This window comes from Papio anubis, chromosome 3 (assembly GCF_008728515.1).
Source record: "Papio anubis isolate 15944 chromosome 3, Panubis1.0, whole genome shotgun sequence".
NCBI classification, from domain to species: Eukaryota; Metazoa; Chordata; class Mammalia; order Primates; family Cercopithecidae; genus Papio; species Papio anubis.
In genome coordinates this window covers 147,525,997-147,546,040 of record NC_044978.1, presented here as the reverse complement: position 1 = coordinate 147,546,040, position 20,044 = coordinate 147,525,997, and the positions used below count along the sequence as shown (strand labels likewise).

Below are 20,044 nucleotides of genomic sequence, written 5' to 3'. Positions count from 1 at the left end.
GAGCCACCATGCCCAGCCAAGGTGACCTACAATTTAAAGAGAAATTTGGGTGATTGCTTAAGAAGATAAATCAGAAAGGGAGATTTAGTATATTCAAGAAAATGATGCTTCTTGTCCATGAAGATGATCAAACACTGGTACAGAAATACTGTAGAACCTTCTCTGGGATTTTTTTTTTTTTTTTTTTGAGGCAGAGTCTCGCTCTGTCACCCAGGGTAGAGTGCAATGGTGCGATCTCAGCTCACTGCAACCTCCGCCTCCTGGGTTCAAATGATTCTCCTGCCTCAGCCTCCTGAGTAGTTGGGATACAGACATATGCCACCATGCCCAGCTAATTTTTGTATTTTTAGTAGAGTCTGGATTTTGCCATGTAGGCCAGGCTGGTCTCGAGCTTCTGACCTCAGGTGATCTGCCCGCCTCGGCCTCCCAAAATGCTGGAATTACAGGCGTGAGCCACCATGCCCGGCCTGGTATATTTTTTTAATTAGAAAATTTCCCTCAATAATATTTTTGAAATTTAATTTTCTGAATAAGGAATACACTTTCATGATTAAAATTTTTAAAACTAAGAAGGAACAGTTAGGAAAATGGCTGCCTCTTCCCCAGTCTCCCAGAAAATCACTTCCCACCACCTCACATAGTTTCTTACTTTCTTTTCTTCTTCTGCCACAGGTAAGCAAAGTTATTAGTGTTTTGTGGGGTTTTTTCGTTTTTGTTTTTGTTTCTTATTGAGAAAGAGTCTCGCTCTGTCACCAGGCTGGAGTGCAGTGGCACAATCTCTGCTCACTGCAACCTCCACCTTCCAGGTTCAAGCAGTTCTCCTGCCTCAGCCTCTAGAGTAGCTGGGATTACAGGTCTGCGCCACCATGCTCAGCTAATTTTTTTTTTTCTATTTTTAGTAGAGACAGGGTTTCAACATGTTGGCCAGCATGGTCTCGATCTCTTGACCTTGTGATCCACCCTCCTTGGCCTCCCAAAGTGCTGGGATTACAGGCGTAAGCCACTTGCACCCGTCCAGGTTATTAGTTTTTTGTATATCAGTTTGTGTGTATATACATGCTACATATATACACTCTATATATGTGTGTATATATATGTAATATATGCACTGTATATGTATAATACACTATATATGTATATACTATATATACTGAGTATGTATATATAATATATACATTGTGTATATAATTTATACTTTCATTATGTATATGCTATTTTGGTCCTTTTTTACATAATTGGTAAAAAATATATGTCTACTATATATATATATACACATTTCACACCATACCCAATTGGTATGAAAATATATGTATACTATATGCATATGAATACTTAACAATATATCTTAGACATCTTCCCACATAGCACTTTCTCATTTCTTTTTACAACTCCCCAGTATTCCATTGCATGGATGTATCATCAAGTAAACAGCCTCCTCTTTCTATTATGTCTAATCTTTGGATATTGCAAACCCTCTAGCAATAAACATTGCACATACATCATTTCTCTCCTGTATAAGTAAATGTATAAATTTCTAGGAATAATTTTCTGGATCAAATGGCTTATGTAATTGTAACTTTGATAGTTACTACCAAATTAGCTATCCCAGAAGTTGTACCAATTTACCCTCTGACACATAAGGTATGAGAGTTCCTATTGTGCTTTGTATTGAATGTGGTGTCAAACTTCTGATTTTTCCAATCTGATAGATTAAAAATAGCTTTTCAGTGTAGCTTTAATTTGCATTTCCACTAGAATGTAAGCTCCATGAAGCAAAAATCTTTTTGTTTTGTTTTGTTTGTTGGTTTGCTTTTGAGACGGAGTGTCACTCTGTCACTGGAGTGCAGTGCACTCTAGCCTCACTGCAGTCTCGGCTCACTGCAACCTCCGCCTCCTGGGTTCAAGCAATTCTGCCTCAGCCTCCTGAGTAGCTTGGATCACAGGTGTGTTCCACCACACCTGGCTAATTTTTGTATTTTCAGTAGAGACGGAGTTTCACCATGTTGGCCAGGCTGGTCTCAAACTCCCGACCTCAAGTGATCCACCCGCCTCAGCCTCCCAAAGTGCTGGGATAATAGGCATGAACCACCATGCCCTGTCTCTTTTTTTTTTTTTTTTGTCTGGGGAGTAGCGGGTAGGGATTCACTGCCTTCTATATCCAGAAGGTCAATATTATTAATATTTTTGGCACATAGTAGGCTCACACACAAAAAAACTGTTTCTGGAAGAATTTATTCTGAGTCACCCTGAGCAGCCTTTCATGTGTGTAAGTGCCAGCCATTTGTATTTCCTTTTCTGTAGGCAGTCCAGTCTTATCCTTCACCATTTGCCTACTGGATTGTGGTCTTTTCTTCAATTATTAGAAGCTCCTTATTTACTAGAGATTTAGTTGCTTACTCAATAAACTGCAAATAATTTTGCCTATTACTTGTTGGTCTTTTATCTTAGCTTGTGATAGTTTTTTTGCTGTGCACATTTTTTTCCACATAGTCAATTTAATGAGTCTCTTCTCTGAGTTACCGTCATGATTAGAAAGACCAATTTTGCAGTTATAAATGAGTCATAGCATTGATTCTTCTATTACTTTTATAATGTTTAAGATCATTGATCCATTTAAAAGTCACCCTAATGTGAGTGTGAGATCTTGATTGAGTCAACTTGTTGTCCTAAATGATTACTCAGTCGTCCCAATACCAGTCAGTTGGTAATCCAGTACCTTGATGGACTGAATACCTCTCCTGTATTCTTCCATTTCAATTTTTTCCTGGCTACTACTCACAGTTTACTTTTCATAGGGATATTGAAATGAACCTGTTTGTTTCAAAAGATATTATTTTTATTTATTTAGGAAGAATTAGCATCTTTATATATTCGTCTTCCTCTTCAAGAACATGATACACTTTTCCTTTATTCAAGTCATTTTTATGTCACTCAGCAGCATTTTACTGAAGTTTGCTTCAGAAAGATCCTGCAAATTTCTCATTAAGTTTATTCCTAGTTACTTTATCTATTTATAATTGTTTTATATGCAGTGTATCCTCTAACTGGTTATTGTTTAAATAGGTGGATCCTATTGATTTTTAAAATATTTTTATACCCTGTCCCTTACTGAATTTTTCTTTTATATGATTTTTTTAGGGAATTATCTTAGATTTTCCAGGTACACAATGGTATCATCTGCAAAATAAGTGATCATTTTACCTATTCTTTCCAATTTTGAAACTTGGTATTTCTGATCGCTTAACTAACTGCATTGACTAGTACTTCCAATACAATGGTAGATAAAATGGCAGTAGTAGACATCCTAGAAAATTTCTGGCTTGGCAGGGCACGCTTTTAGTGTTTCCCTATTAAACATATTTCTGGGTTTTTTTGTTTGTTTGAGCCAAATATATTTTATCATTTTATCACATTAAGGAAGTATATATTTATCTCATTTTTATTAGAAGTTACAATGAAAAATGCATTGTATTTTGTCAAACGTGTTTTTAGTATAACCAACCATTTATCTCTATAAATATGATGATGAGTAACAGGTTTTCTAATGTTAAACTGTCCTGTAATTCCTGGAATAAGCTCCCTTGATCAGGCAGGATTGCGTGTGTGTGTGTGTATGTGTGTGTGTGTGTGTGTGTGTGTGTGTGTGTATGTGTTATTTTTAAACTGTGCTACTGGATTGCTAATGTTTTATTTAGGATTTTTGCATGGATATACACAAGTAAGATTTCTCAATGATTTATTTATTTTTTCTTTCTTTCTTTTTTTTTTTTTTTTTTTTTGAGACAAGCTCTTGCACTGTCACCCAGGCTGAAGTATAGTGGTGCTATCATAGCTCACTGCAGTCTCAAACTCCTGGGCTCAAGCAATCCTCCTGCTTCAGCCTTGCAAAGTCCTGAGATTACAGGCATGAGCCACTGCATCCGAGCTGATTTCATTTTAGACTCAGTCTTTCTTGGATTTGAATATTATTAATAATGTTTATTTCAAAAATAGAATTAGGAAATATCTTTGGTCTTGCAACAGTTTAAATACCATAGGAAATACCTATGTCTTAGAGATTGGTAACATTCTCCTGTGAACTGCTCTTCCTGTTACTTTTTGAAGGACAACGAACACATTTTCTATTTCTTCCATGACAATTATTTACATATTCTATATCTTCTGTTGTTGGGTTTGATACATTTTTTCCCAGAAAATTATACATTTTAACTGAAGTTCTTTTTTTAATTAAAAGTAATTTTTTTTTTTTTTTTGAGATAGAGTTTTACTCTTGTCTCCCAGGCTAGAGTGCAATGGCATGATCTTGGCTCATGACTCCGTCTCAAAAAACAAACAAACAGCGCTAGACTCTGTCTCAAAAAACAAACAAACAAAAAGAAACAAACTGCCATGCTGTGAAATGCCTATGGAGGGGGACTCCTAGCGGTGACTGCCAAGTGGCCTCTGGGACCTGAGGACGGCTTCCAGTGGGCAGCCAGGAAGGCGCCAAGGCCCTCAGGACACAGCCGTAAATGAATTCTTTCCATAACCTGAGTGAGCATAGATGCATAGCATTCAGATGGGAATGCAGTCCCGCTGACATCTTGATTTCAGCCTGTGAGACCCTCAGCAGAAGATCCATACACAGACATCTGACCAACAGAAACTGTGAGATAATCAGTGTGTGCTGTTTTAAGCCACTATATGTGTGGTAATTGGTTACACAACAACAGAAAGCTAGTAAGTACAGTGACCGACAGACCCTTGTCCTGAAAATCAACAGAGGTAGTTATTTAAAATGCATGCTGCAGATCTATTGAATTAAGAATCTCTCTTCATGGAGGCCTAGAAGCCTGGAGTTTTATAGACATCCAAGTTGATTCTGACGCACATTAAAGCTTCAGAATGAATTTACCATGCAAATAACAAAGCATCTTATAACCCACAATTTGACATTTGAGATTGTTCTTTTGTTGTTGTTGTTGGGTTTTGTTTGTTTGTTTGTTTTTTGAGACGGCGTTTCGCTCTGTGGCCCAGGCTGGAGTGCAGTGGCACAATCTCGGCTCACTGCAGCCTCCACCTCCCAAGTTCAAGCAATTCTCCTGCCTCAGCCTCTTGAGAAGCTGGGACTACAAGCATGCACCACCACACCTGGCTGATTTTTGTATTTTTAGTAGAGACGGGGTTTCACCATGTTGGCCAGGCTGGTCTCAAACTCCTGGCCTCAAGTGATTCTCCCACCTTGGCCTTCCAAACTACTAGGATTTCAGGCTTGAACCACCGTGCCCAGATGAGATTGTTCTTTATAAAGGTTAAGATATCAAAAGAGCCTATTCATGAAACTAAATAATTATCCAAGGAAATTAACAGAGTTCTTTTGGTTGAAAAGCCAAACCGCTGATTATTTGCTTATTCATTTGGTTTGCTGGTGTTTATAGCATAAAATATAACTGTAATTTACAACAGAAAGCGATTGCCTGTCAAAATGATGGCTAAAGTAATTCTCTAGTGGGGCATTATCTTCAGTTTCTTTCAGTATCCAAAGTCATGTAACTTATATGGTAATAGCAAAACTTCTAAAAATTGATTAAAAGGCAAAAAGGTAGGATATATGTCATTTTAATGCCTTCTTCAGCATAGCTAAAAGGGGTAGAAATGTTTTCTAGTTCTACATAGGAAATACAATTTCTTTCAAGTAATATTAATTCACCAACACTAGTTAAGGCAGTAGGAACAGTCAGAAATATTTTAAAGCTTCACAGCAGTCTTTTCATGAATTTGTCAAATCTCTGAAACAAACATTTCTATGACTTCTTTTCAGAAACTTCAAAGAGCCTTAAAAAAATTTTTTTAAATCCCAATCTGAATTTTGACCTGGCTGAATCTAGTGAACAAAATGGATTTTCAGCAGGAGAAACTTTGATTAAAAATAAAACTCCATGCCTTATGCTCTCAAATAAAGCCCTTATCACACTATCCCTGACCATGCCCAGGCAGCCCTCGGATGCTTCTTCTTTTTCTTCTTTTAGAAAAAGATTTCTATCGTTTTTCAAAGGTGCTTTATATCCATGACATCTGGTATCTAACCTCAACTCATCTTTCCCAAGTAACTTTTGATTCCCACTGAGCAATGGAAACTTGCAAGGTGTTTTCGTTACTTTGGTCCTGATGATTTTCATGTCAAAGACAAGGTCCATCTCCCACCATGAAGGCACATCTAAAACTTCCTCATCCTAGTCAGCCTCTCTTGGCTACTAAGGGAATTTGCCTCATCCTTTTTTTTTATGCTCTTATCTCCAAAACTACTTGTTCAGCTATATTTTACTTGGTTATTATATTGGAAAGCCAAAAGTAACTTTTAAAAAAATACCAAGAAGGAGTAAATAGGGTTAGGTGATCACACAGTATATGTCCCTCTGTGCCCTCCACTTCCAAATGAGAACTTACCCAACTTTTTGTAATTATTTATTTGTCTGCCTCCTTGAGCACAAAGATTATATTCTGGGCACTGTTTTATTCCCCAGAACCTACCTTAGACACATAATAGGTACTCAACAAATATGGGCTGAATGATCAAAAGAATATCATTTAACGTCTCTATGCCTCATTTTTCTCAGTAACAGGGCATGGGTTCAGGCAGTTCAAGGAGCAATTCTAGAGGGCCACCCACGATTTAGGGGTAAGAAATATAAAATGGTCCCCTGATTTTAATCTACAAAATCAGCACACGATCTGCACACAGACACACAAATTCATCCTCAAAAAATTATTCCCAAACTGAAGCTTGTTAAACGTTAAAACCTCTCTGTTAAATGAGCTTGTCAGGCTACCCCTAAAATGGGGAGAAAGGTCTCAAGCTATCTGCCAAAGAATGCATTTTTTTTTCTTTTGAGACAGGGTCTCGCTCTGTCACCTAGGCTGGAGTGCAGAGGCACAATCACATCTCGTTACAGCCTTGACCTCCCAGTCTCAAGGGATCCTCCCACCTCAGGCTCCTGAAATGTTGGATTACAGGTGTGAGCCACCGCACCTGGTCTGGTAAGGGAATGCGTTTTAAGACCTAACCAACAACTCTTTGCTGTGATTTGACTTCCCACATGGATCTGTCTTGGGAGAGAAAATACATTTGCTGTCAGAAGCGTCTGGTCTGCATTTCTCTCAATTGTATCATTCTTTATGGATGAATGCACTGGCCTTGAGGTTTAATAAACCTGTTGGTGTGAACTGCATCATACAATGGATCCTTCTTGAGGTGCTGCCATTGCAGGAGGCTGTCCCCAGGCCTAAAGGGAAGCACTGGAGCAGATAGATTCACTGACCTGAGGCCCCTGTGCAGCCTTGTGGGCAGCAGCGGCCAAGCGGCCAATCCTGGCAGGGTCCTGGCCTTGCCCCACACGTTCCATTCAAAGTTTTGGCAGTGGGGACTGACACCTGCGCAACCAAGATCACTTCCCTGTGGCTTTTGCAAAGCTAGTGTGGCTGCCTTGAGGCTAAAAGGAGGAAAATAAAGGTAAGGATAAAATGAGATGAGAATGGTGAATTTTGATATATTACACTTGGAAAAATAGAAAGCACTATCAAGCACAAAAAATATTTTCATGAGCATCTTTTAAGCCCTTCCAGGGGGCATGCACAGAATTTAGTAGGAGCCATATATATGTTCAGCAGGGGAGGCCTATGGGTAGCTGACCTTGGAAATGATGTCCCTAGCTCCTTCCTTTTGCCGTCACACTTTGGGAGATGCAGCCATCATGACTCTTTGTGGAAACTATGGCAATAAATATCTAAACTGTTATCCACGAAGTACTTGGGTTTCCTCACAAGAGCTTCGCCAAAAATGAAGGAATTCAGGTTAATCTCCATAGATTACTCAGGCCAAGACAGCTGTGCAAATTTTCTGACGGTTTAGTGATTTTTATTCAGTTCTGTGATCTGGCTTCAAAAAACCTTCCAGTCTTAATTATGTCTCCTTATTACCATAGAAAATGCAGAACTTCAATATTGCTATACATCATTCTGACCTTTTCATCACATAAAAACATTGGCAGTTTTCTGTAAGCCCAAGATAGCGAGTAGCCTTTTCGGGCTAACAGAACCAATTATGGCTGCTTAAAATAGATTTCTGTTATTCCAGGTGCCAACTTCATCCCATGTTCAAAGTTCCATCTGTTATTAACAATGATCCTAAAACTAATCATCTGCTCCAAGTCTAGTCAATGTGAAGATAAAATGAGGGTGGAAAATAAATGACTGCAAAATTTTCCAGAATTAACTAAAAAGAAAAAAACATCTTGAACTGACAGCTGCCAATATTCTGAGCCACTGATTCAGTTTCTGGTTAATTCACACTGCAGATATCTGTAATACTCCATAAGGATAAAACTGATGAAGTGTTTAACCAGTTTCTTTTTATTATTTTGGATAAGCATAATCAAAAGTTGTAAGTTAGAGGTAAAAGTATGTGAAAGGCTTTTGTAAGACAGCAGCAGTCATTCTTTCAACACAGTCAATGTAGAATTGTATTTATTTGGCAAATATTTATTGGGTACCTACGATGTGCCCATATATATGCATTACGCTATGAGCTGGGGATGCAGTGATGAGTATCATCAGATAGTGTCCTTGACCTCAAGGAGCCAACTCGCTCGCGGAAGAAACACTAACCAAATAATAACACAAACCACAATAACACAAAAATGTAAAATAGCAACAGTGATTGTCGCTGCAAAGAAAGATGTCTGGCGTTATAAGGGTGTGTCATAAGGAGAATCAACCTAGTCCAGGAGGCCTGAAACAACTTTGTTAGTTAAGCCAAGATCAGATGGGAAGGATGGGAGCTAACGAGCCAATGTCAGGGTGGGAGGGGAGCAGGTTTGTAGGGGGTGGCAGGAGAGGCGGGATGGTTCAGGCAGGGACAATCTATATTAAGATGAAGGAGATGTTTATGTGCACATGTTTTACCATCAATTCTTCCAGACCTGGCATAAATGCCTGTCACGTAAAGGCATTCAATGAATGACTAGAATAAATCATCCTAGTCCGCCTATAGATTCTTCACATTTGTGAATTTCTTCCTGCAAAAAGAATCATCCTCTTCACTTTGATCCATTCTGCAACCAAGCAGATGGCTGTAACCTTTCCTGTTTTATGAACCCAAATCTGTATTTTAAGAGTCATAAACAAGATAGTTAAGCAAGTAAAAATTAAATTTTCATGTTATCTTGCTTGGTTCCAGGACATCTGGCACCAGTAATTTATCTTCTCATCTGCAGGAAGTGAAACCTGCTTAATCTTTATTATACCGGCCATAAACATGTTGCAAATTATAATTTTACATTGCCATTAGTTTTATTTTGGTGTAATATAAATTACGGGGTCATCCACTTCCTTTTGACATTTAGTAATTCTCTTTCACAATAAAACTCCGTTTTCTTTTGCTTCATGTTCCCTCAGAACCCACCCACATTAATTGCAAGAAAATTTCAGCCAATGCCACAATGAGGATGACTCACATTGTCACACACAAGCTCTTACGGCCTTATATAGAGAAAATGATTCGTCTCAGTTTCCGGTGTTAAATGCAAAAGAGCAGGAAGACTTTTGATCTGTGGCTTGAACCCCCAGTCTCCCAGCTCACTACTGACATTACGTGGCATGCTAGAAAGTGCATCAGTTGGACAGAACTGAGTTTGAATCCTGGCTCTGTTAGAAACCAGCTATGAACCAGTTACTTAAACTCTGTTATCTTCAGTTTTCTCATCAGGAAGAAAATAGAGTTCTTTTGAAATCAAATGAAATGATGTGCATGAAAGTACAGAACACATGGAAGGTGCTTAATGAGATATAGTTTCCCTTCTCCTATGTCAACCACAGGTAGAATCTCCTTAACTATGCTGGAAGCTCTATAAAGGCAGGGACCGTGCATATGGTATGTGCCACTATAACACCAATACTTAGTATAATGGCTGGCCCATAGTCGGTATTCAATAAATATTGGTTAAATACTGAATGGTTATAATGGTTAATATCGAGTGTCAACTTGATTGAATTGAAGGATGCAAAGTATTGTTCCTGGATGTGTCTGTGAGGGTGTAGCCAAAGGAGATTAACATTTGAGTCAGTGGACTGGGAAAGGCAGACCCACGCTCAATCTGAGTGGGCACCATCTAATCAGCAGCCATGAAGCCAGAATGAAAGCAGACAGAAGAACGTGGAAAGATTAGACTGACTATGTCTTCTGGACTTCATCTTTCTCCGTGCTGTATGCTTCCCGCCTTCAAACATCAGATTCCAACGTTCTTCAGCTTTGGGACTCGCACTGGCTTCCTTACGCCTCAGCTTGCCGATGGCCTATTGTGGGACCCCACTTTGTGATCATGTGAGTCAATACTCCTTAATAAACTCCCCTTTACAAAGACATCTGTCCTATTAGTTCTACCCCTCTAGAGAACTCTGACTAATACAACGGTGAAGAATTTCAAGTTTTAAGGATTTCACTCTTTTTAATGGACATATAGGAGAGATATGAAATGAACTTTTCGCTGACCCACGCAGCAGGAGTGGATGGAAACTCTGATCCCGGAAACCTGATGTTGTCGATATTTGTTTGACAGTCCAGCATATGGACATGTCAGGGGTGACGACAAGTATGCAGAAAGCCAGAAGGGCAGATATTGTCCCCTCTCCCTGCTTCCCGACACCCAGAGTACCACTGTATGGCCTCCCCTCACACCCCTCCTTGGAGCTTGCAATCCTGAGGCAAGATGCAAAGCTGCAAGGCAGTCAGAGGGGTGGCCCCAGCACTTCAGAGTGGGGGGACATCAGCAGAGGCTTTCTCACCAGACCATTCCTGACATGCAACTTGGGCTGTATTTTTGGTTTCCTGCCCTCCCCCACCTTCATGCCTGTTTATTTTCCACGCTCAGATTCCCTAGCCTGCCTGTCGTTTCCGTGGGCTACCTACTGGCTTTCCAATAAATGTCCTCGCTGCAGTCAGTCAAGTGGGCTTCTATCATTTGCACCCAGCGATTCAGATTCTAATCCACCCCTCCTGCCCCTGGCTTTGGTTTCCCAACATGGTCAACCCATTAGGCACCGATTCTAGGGGTACGTTTTAAAGTTACTTTTTTTTTTTTTTGAGACACAGTCTTGCTCTGTTATCCAGTCTAAAGTGCAGTGGCGTGACCTCAGCCCACTGTGGCCTCAACTTCCCAGGCTTAACCGATCCTCCCACCTCAGCCTCCTGAGTAGCAGGACTATAAGCATATGCCACCATGCCTGGCTAATTTTGTTTATTTTTTGTAGAGATGGGGTTTCACTATGTTGCCCAGGCTGGTCTTGAACTCCTGGACTCAAGTGATCCTCCCACCTCGGCCTCCTAAAGTGCTGGGATTACAGGCATGGGCCACGACACTCGGCCTAGAGTTACTTTTGCATAGCTTTCAAAATCCCTTCTTCAAGACAGTCAATGTTTTTTATGACTCTTTGATATCCTTAGCCCTTCTACAAAGCATGCTACGCCTTCTTTAATAAAGTGGAATTCTATGCCCTGTAATTACTCTGTCTCTTTATTTGTTGTCATATTTCCCAATCCCTCAGACTCATTTCTTGCTCATCCTCTCTTTTTACTCTATACTCATTTCCCTTTAGGGTTTACGAGATTTAATAAGCTTTTATAGTGCCAGATATTATGCTAGCAACAACAATCCACAGATAAATAAGACAGAGATCACCTGTGTGAAGATGATAGTTAAATGAATAATATGGAAAATAGATTAATGCCCAGCCAGAAAACATAAGCTCTCACACTTCTCAGAGCAAGGAGGGAAATATTAGAGACATATAAAAGATGGGGATTTGATTCGGTTTGACATCTCTTTCCACAGCAGCAGGATGCATTTATTCCATCAGTGTCCACCATGCCCCTAGAACGTGCCAGGCACAATGTGGTGCCTGCGTCCTGGTAACCTCTCCTTATTTCTCTCTTGTAGGATGAATAAGCTTCTTTTAGAAGTACGAGCCCATTTATCTCTCTCTCTCTGTGTGTGTGTGTGTGTGTGTGTGTGTGTGTGTGTGTAACAATACTCACTCTTAAATGCATGAACAAGTGGAGAGACATCCTGGAATGTGTGGCGAGGGTCGACAACAAGCTGCTTCTGCTGAATGTGACACACAGTCACCACTGCTTTGAACTACATTTTTTTTTCTACCCATGTTACTGCATCTCCAGAGAACCATGCTGACACATTTTTCCCGTACATTCTCACTGCTGCCTATAATCCATCACTACAAAGAGAGGCCTTAAAAACGGCACTCGAGGGAGACGTGATTTCCTTTCCATTTCTCTCTCAGAAAAGCAACTTATAATAGGGAAGGAAAAGACTGCATTTAGGTTAAAAGAATATAAATAAGAAAGAGTCTGCCTCTTTCTCTCTTTAAGATGCTAAGCCTCAAAAGAGTTCTTGGATTTAAAAAAGGCCATCACCCCTTGGCCTACACTAAACATTAATATTATATGTCTGGTAATAAAGCCAGAGGATTTTTAGTGAGAGCTATTAAAGGTAAAGGATGGCTAAGACAGGTTTCTTTGGTGGATGAAAGTCACAGGCTCATAAATACAACTTTGTGAGGTTAGTCTCGTGGTTAGCTAGTACTTAAAATTTGTGATTCCCTTGACTATATGGGTTGACAGGGGAACTATGGACTTTTTCTTAGACAAGACTGCAGTGCTCAAAATTACGACTTGAAAACAGAAACCACCAGAATTCCTAAGGTGACCAAAAAGCCCCGCAGGAATGTTAAAACATTCCTCCTATTTGGACACATGTACTGAGTAAGAGGGGAGCACAGGGAAAAATGCATTTTCTCCTTTTAAAAATTAATTTTGCCATTTAAAACAACGTTGTGGCTTTTAATGTATTAATCAAACAAAATTTTCATTGACTAGACAAAATTTCCATCAACTTACCCCACATTTAACTGGTGTCAAATGATTATTCAGTTAATGCTTATTATCAGTCGTAGCTCAATAATTTCACTGCTAATGCCAGGTAGAATGTCTACATTTTTAAAATATTTGAGCTCCTTAGGTGCACTCAAGCTAGGGTTCTGTGTATCTGCTAATTTAAATGGCTAACAAAAGCCCAGGGTGAACAAAGTCCCCAGTGAAATGTGGTGCAAATCTCTATGTCGCTACCGATGCAGCTGTAGGGTGGGGGACTGGAGGTTTGTTTGGCATCCTCCCATTTTTGAAAACTGTTTACACACCAGACGAAGCTTGCTTTTTTTTCTAACTTCGCACAAAGTACAAAGACGCCTGCTCGCTTTCTATGTACAAGGAGCTTTGGTAACAGCACTCGTAATTCTGTGGTTTTTCATGGTCAAGGATATTATTTCTCTCTGCTGAAGAAGAGGCCTTTGTCCATGTCACACTCTCCCTCTTTCTCTTTTTAACGTGATTTGACAGCTTGAATCCAAAAGGAGGCTTCACAATTAGAAGAAAGAGATTGAACCACAACATCTGTGCTAACAGCCCCCTTCCCTGCTCTAATTAGAATTCCCTTATTCCATTTCTGTTTCTCAGGAGAGGACAGGGGGCTTTTTAATTGGGGCTATTAGAAGTTCTCTTTACACAATGACACCCTCTGCTAAGTGAAGGCTCCAGCGAAAGTCATGCCCACTCTGCAATTACTTCTTGCAATTCTGGGGAATAATGGTATCTTGTCTCATTTAAAAATAAATCTAAGGCTTATCCCTATTGCTTTCTCTCCTCTGCCTACTCACATGAATTTCTTCTTGCCAATTAAGCAAAATTTCCATTATTTAAGGAGATAGTTTAGATTGTCACTGTCCCCTGATAATAAGACATATTAAACTAGATTTCATTTGCCCACAGCTCTGTGATTCCAGATACAAGGCTAATTTACATAAGCTCAGATCTCAGATCTTGAGTTTACTCTGTGGTGAAACCATGAAGCTTTGGAATTTCCTGAGTGCTGTTTTGTTTACATGCTACAGAACTTACCTGAAATAACCTGCACATTCAATGCTCTCAGTTTCTCCGAATCACTTCCTCTTAAGAGAACAGATGTAGGTTTTTCTCTATGACCTATTCCCAGAAAAGAAATGAAGTATTTAGGTGGTAAAAAAGCACATTGTTAACATATCTTCCCCATGTTGATTCAAAGGATTACCAAAAAGAATGGAGCCATTCACGGCCAGGTGTGGTGGCTCACGCCTGTAATCCCGGCACTTTGGGAGGCCGAGCCAGGCGGATCATGAGGTCAGGAGTTTGAAGCCAGCCTGGCCAATATGGTAAAACCCCATCTCTACTAAAAAATACAAAACTTAGCCAGGCATGGTGGTGCACGCCTGTAGTCCCAGTTACTTGGGAGGCCAAGGCAAAAGAATCGCTTGAACCCAGGAGGTGGAGGTTGCAGTGAGCCGAGATCGTGCCACTGCACTCCAACCTGGGTGAAGGAGCGAGACTCCATCTCAAAAAAAAAAAAAAAAAAGCGACAGTGCTTATACACAGAAAAGTATATTATCTTATTATATACATAGATATGATGTGAAGAATATTTAATGTATATTTAATATTCAATAACATTTAATGTCCTAAATAGTGTGACATTTTTTATTACTTTGTATGCTTAGATTTGCAAGCCTTTGAAAATCACTAAGTCTGTCATTTGGGCAGATATTTGTAAGAATTTAATTTGACTCCCCACTACTGGTCTCCTTCTAGGTATTTTTTCTAGCTCACTTCTATCTCTCTTTGCTTATAGCTTTTCATATGGAAAAATGGGTCAAGAAACTCAGAACTATACACTATTTATAAATAACACAGATTTACTTTAAATAATAGAATTTTCAAAACTAAATACCCTACATCTTAGTTCTGACATTTTACTAGCTGCACAGCTTTGGATAAACACTTCACCTCTCTGAGTCTCAGGGGATTTTTATCTATAAAATAAAAATAGCATATATCCTGTTTACATACTTTAAGAATCTAGTGAAAATGCTCTGAAAATGGTTATTCCACAAATAAACAGTATTGATTATGTTATTAACCACAGCACAAAAGGCTTTATTACTAAAGTATCAATGATAACACTTGATATGAAACTGCACTCAAAAATATCTGCAACAAATACTTAGTCAAAAGAATTAATCGCAACTTTACTGAAACCTAGAGGCAACCACTTGTTCCGCCTAGTGAATTGGCTAACACAGCCTTGCCTGGTAAAGAAGGAACGAGCCTTGGGAAATCATACAACCACCACAATACTGCTGTCCTTTAATGACAACTAATTATGCACTAGACACTGTGGTAAACTTTGGAAGTAATTTCTCTTTATTTCCTTACCTCAACCCTGTGTGGTAGTGGTGATTATCCTTGTTTTACAGAGGAGGTAAGGGATGCTCACATAATTTAAATAACGTGCTTAATGTCACATAGCTAGTAAGCGGTAGTACCAGGACTCTAACATAAATCCATTTATTTTTAGTGCCTATTCTCATAGTGACACATTTTGCACTGTCTTTAAGAGACTAGCTATTCATATTATGAACTGTCCATTGGGCCTGATAGTCATCCATTTTATGCATGGGGGCGTGCCAGTAGAGCCAGTATCTGCATGAGTACACACCAGTAGCATCATACCAGTAATTTACAATCAATGTCCATCCTGATAGGTGGGTGCCTAGGTCATATGAGTTATTAAATATTTTTAACATCGCTCCTACTGTCCCGATTCCTAATTTCTAATTTTTTTTAGATCTGCCCTACCAAAAATCTGATACCCCCATGCTTATTAAGGTTCACTTGCCTCACACTCACCACCTACAGCCACTCTGTTCAGGATCTCCAACTCTGAAATTCTTGTTTTTGAGACTGAGACTTGTTCTGTTGTCCAGGCTGGAGTGCAGTGGCGCGATCTCAGCTCACTGCAAGCTCCACCTCCTGGGTTCAAGTGATTCTCCTGCCTCAGCCTCCCGAGTAGCTGAGATTATAGGCTTGCACCACCACACCCGGCTAATTTTTGTATTTTTAGTAGAGACGGGGTTTCACCGTGTTGGCCAGGTTGGTCTCGAACTCCTGACCTCAGGTGATCCGCCTGCCTCGGCCTCCCAAAGTGCTGGGATTACAGGCATGAGTCACCATGCCCGGCCTGAAATTCTTTATCCCCACTTCCTGTTCTTCTCTCTCTCTCTGCCCTCACTTCCACTAAGCCCTGCTCAATGTCCAGCCCATCAGCTTCTTCCTATTCACCGAGTCTTTCTTCCTCTCCTACTCACTTGCCCGAGTAGAAGAAAGATGAATGAAGCTCCTTGCATGCTGGAACTGTGTCTTATCTATGTTTTTATTCCTTGGGTTACCTAGAATCGCCACTTATACACAGTAGGTGCACAAGAAATGCTAAATTGAACTAAAAAGGAAATTAAATCCAAAGAAGAGATCAGGAGTTCGTTGGCACTACAGGGATTATACTTACTCTGCCACTTCTGCACTCTTCTGGGGCCTTCAAGTATTTTGCGGATAGTGAGGATGATCAAAAACATAAAAACTAATAGAACTAAAATATACCAAGTGATCTTCATGGAACAAGTGATATCTGTAAAGAAAAAAAATACTGTAAAAACCCAGTAAAATTATTCAACAGATAAAAGGCAATGTGGCAGGGTAGCCGAGTTCTACAACATATTCTGCCCTGAACTGAAAAGCTGAAATTATGACCATCACTGGTACAGGGTCACTAGCTCTCCTGAATTCTTTCTTGATATATTAAATGAAGGTATTAAATGGGAAAACTTGAGCAGGTAGCTTCCGGGTATGCATTTGGTTCCAAAATTCTAGGATTCATTTCACTTACAGGTTATGCTGATATTAGTTTCACTATCCTGGTTATGCTGATATTAGTTTCACTATCCTCGTTAGTTGTAATGTTGTTGTAACTAGGGTAAGACCACAACATAGCAGTCCCAGAATCAGAGCCACTTACAATTCATGATTCTGACCCTGAGCCAGGCAGCCCAAAATTATGTCCTCAAATCAACAAAGATGCAGTGAGTACAAGGAAGATGGGGAAGAAAGAGAAAGGCAGGCAGTCAAAGGACTGGTCTGAGGCACATAAGTGGTGAGGACAATGAATAATCAGACCCTCTTTCCACAGGGTAATATGTGGTAAATACAGTGCTTTGCAGGCCAATGATCAGATCAAGTGCATACGTTAATTAAACGTAGTTGTCCTGGCCTAAACTTAATAAGGATTCAGGTATAAACTCATTCATTCAGATGACAATGAGGCAACATGGGAAGGACGGTCACCATGCAGCAATAACTTAGCATGGTCTTCCATGGTCTCATAAAGACACACTGGCCAGCAGAATCAGGAATCAGTGACTCATGCAAGTGTGGCCTCATCATAGCTAACATACAACTGTCTACTGACTCATTTTTTATTTTATTTTGTTTTAGATGGAGTTTTCCTTTTGTTGCCCAGGCTGGAGTGCAATGGCGCGATCTCGGCTCACGGCAACCCCCACCTCCTGGGTTCAAGCAATTCTCCTGCCTTAGCCTCCCAAGTAGCTGGGATTACAGGTGCCCGCCACCACGCCCGGCTAATTTTTTGTATTTTTAGTAGAGACAGGGTTTCACCATGTTGGCCAGGCTGGTCTTGAGCTCCTGGTCTCAGGCAATCCACCCACCTCAGCCTCCCAAAGTGCTGGGATTACAGGCGTGAGCCACTGCATCCGGCCTGTCTACTGACTTTCTAAGCCCACCCTGCGTACACTCTTTTTTGCATACAAAACACAGCTAGTACTTATTCACCTTAGCAGAATGTATACCACGTTTATACTCTTGGTATAAACTGCCTTTGTGGGGTTCATAACCTGGGTGTCCCCTTTACAGGAACCCGGATGTACACTAAATAGGCATTAAGCATTCACTTAGAGGGGCAGCTAAGTAGAAAAAGGGCAGAGGTGGATTGGGATGGCAGCGCTCAGCCTCCCCAAGACTATTCCATGCTCTTTAGCTGCCAGGCTTTCATTCCTCATGCAGCAACATAAAAGCATGAAGTTAAATGGCAGAGAACATTGGCAGTGCCAGCAACGGTCAGGATGGGTCCAAAGACCAAGGTGTCATTGGGCACTGATAAAGCTATGGAAACAGAACCAACTTCATATTGCAATAGCACAGGACGCACGATGGGGACCAGACCAGCCAGTGCAGCCACCAGCATGATCTCAGAAGAGTGTATCTCCTAGGGTCCTGCGCTGCCCACCCATCCCTGCAGCCTTCTTGGAGAGGAGCAAGGGGAAACAGACGGAAATCTGGGGGGAACATCAAGGAACAGTTTAAATTATTGTCTTAGAGTAAATTTACCAGAGTGGATTAAATTTAGTTTCACCCCCTGATGGAGAAGGCCTTTACTCCCACAAAAGTACAAAGTTTGTTGTTGTTGTTGCTTTCTTTTGGTTTTTGTGTTTTTTTGTGTTTTTTTTTTTTTTTTTTTTTTTTTGTTTTTTGAGACAGAGTCTCACTCTGTTGCCCAGGCTAGAGTGCAGTGGTGCAACCTCAGCTCACTTCAACCTCCGCCTCCCAGGTTCAAGGGATTCTCCTGCCCCACCCTCCCGAATAGCTAGGATTACAGGAATGCACCACCACACCTGGCTAATTTTGTATTTTTAGTGGAGATGGGGTTTCTTCCTGTTTGTCAGGCTGGTCTCGAACTCCCGACCTCAGGTGATCCACCCACCTTGGCCTCCCAAAGTGCTAGGATTAGAGGCGTGGCCCACCGTGCCCAGCTGAGAAGGCTTTTAAGCAAGATCAAATTAGTTTTTGCACAGAAGAGTAAACTATGAAAAAAGTTTTAACTTTTTTTTTTTTTTTTTTTTTTTTTTGAGACAGTGTCTCACTCTGTTACCCAGGCTGGAGTGCAGTGGCCTAATCATAGCTCATTGCAGCCTTGTCTTCCCTATCTCAAGCAATCCTCCTGCCTCAGTCTCCGAAATCGCTGGGACTAAAAGTGTGCACCACACCCAGCTTATTTTCATCCTTTTTGTAGAGTCAGCGTTTCACTATGTTATCCAGGCTGGTCTCGAACTCCTGTGCTCAAGCAATACAACCGCCTCAGCCTCCAAAAGTGCTAGGATTACAGGCATGAGCCACCACCGTGCCCAGCCACCTTTAACTTTCTACACATGGCAAAATGAATATGCTTTTTGCAGAATACAAGAGTACATATTTGTGTACCACTGCTATCTTTCTGAGTTGTGGACACCAAAAAGCTGCTAACTATAATTAACTGTTATTAGAATTTATGGATTTTTTTCCATGAACACACACACAAAATCTTAAAATTATTATTATGGAAGTGCTTATTTTTTCTTTATTTTAGAAAAAATGTAAAATACAGTTAGATGGATATACAAATGTACATTGAAAAAATATGTTTTTGATGTCTATAATCTAAACTTCTTTACCCTTCAGATTTCACTACAGTCACCTTCTCTAGGCAATCTTTCCAGAGTCCATCTTCCAACTCATTCACTCCTCAGTCAGAGGGCACTGATCCTTCTGTTCAGATCTACTCAGATCCTCCAGCCCCCACACACGCACACACCTTGAAATGACCCCTAATTGCAGGTTATAGGGCTGTGGGAAAACTTAGTCACAGGAGAAATTTCTTTGAAGTCTCACGATTTATCTTAAAAAATGCATGCACATTATATGTTTCTGTTTGCTTTAAAGTGAATGTAGTATTTTGAAAATCATTACCTTTACAATAATTAAAGCTCTAGGAAAGCATTCTAAAGCAATCTGAAAGGCTTCCATATGTCCGGAATATCAAAAAGGACAGCAAATTACTCTCCCATAGCACCTGTAGCCCTGGAAGGCACTTGCTGGTGTAGGTGAGGGGTCGCCCTCTTTTAGATTGTTTCACGTCATCTAACTTCACCATCCCAATACCTGACACACTGCCTAGCATACAGCAGGCACCCTTAAATGAATGTATCAAAAGATACTCTTCAGGAATAGATTTTTGGGGTGAAGTAG

At 40.3% G+C, this 20,044-nt stretch overlaps 1 protein-coding gene across 9 annotated transcripts in view; it reads right to left on the bottom strand.

Annotated features, from left to right (window-relative positions):
* The window catches only part of TMEM156 (transmembrane protein 156), a 59,526-nt gene that overhangs the window by 5,303 nt on the left and 34,179 nt on the right, over window positions 1–20,044 (bottom strand). For 6 of the 9 annotated variants that reach the window (XM_009206673.4, XM_021938360.2, XM_021938361.2 and 3 more), the window contains 2 exons: window positions 16,479–16,598; window positions 14,003–14,086 (listed from right to left, as the gene is read on the bottom strand). In XM_009206673.4, the coding sequence (XP_009204937.1) occupies window positions 14,003–14,086; window positions 16,479–16,598 (204 nt within the window). Of the gene's footprint in view, window positions 1–7,298; window positions 7,470–11,287; window positions 12,138–14,002; window positions 14,087–16,478; window positions 16,599–20,044 lie in introns of those variants that run through there. The other 3 variants (XR_004182811.1, XR_002522015.2, XM_021938359.2) reach the window with 3 other exon arrangements.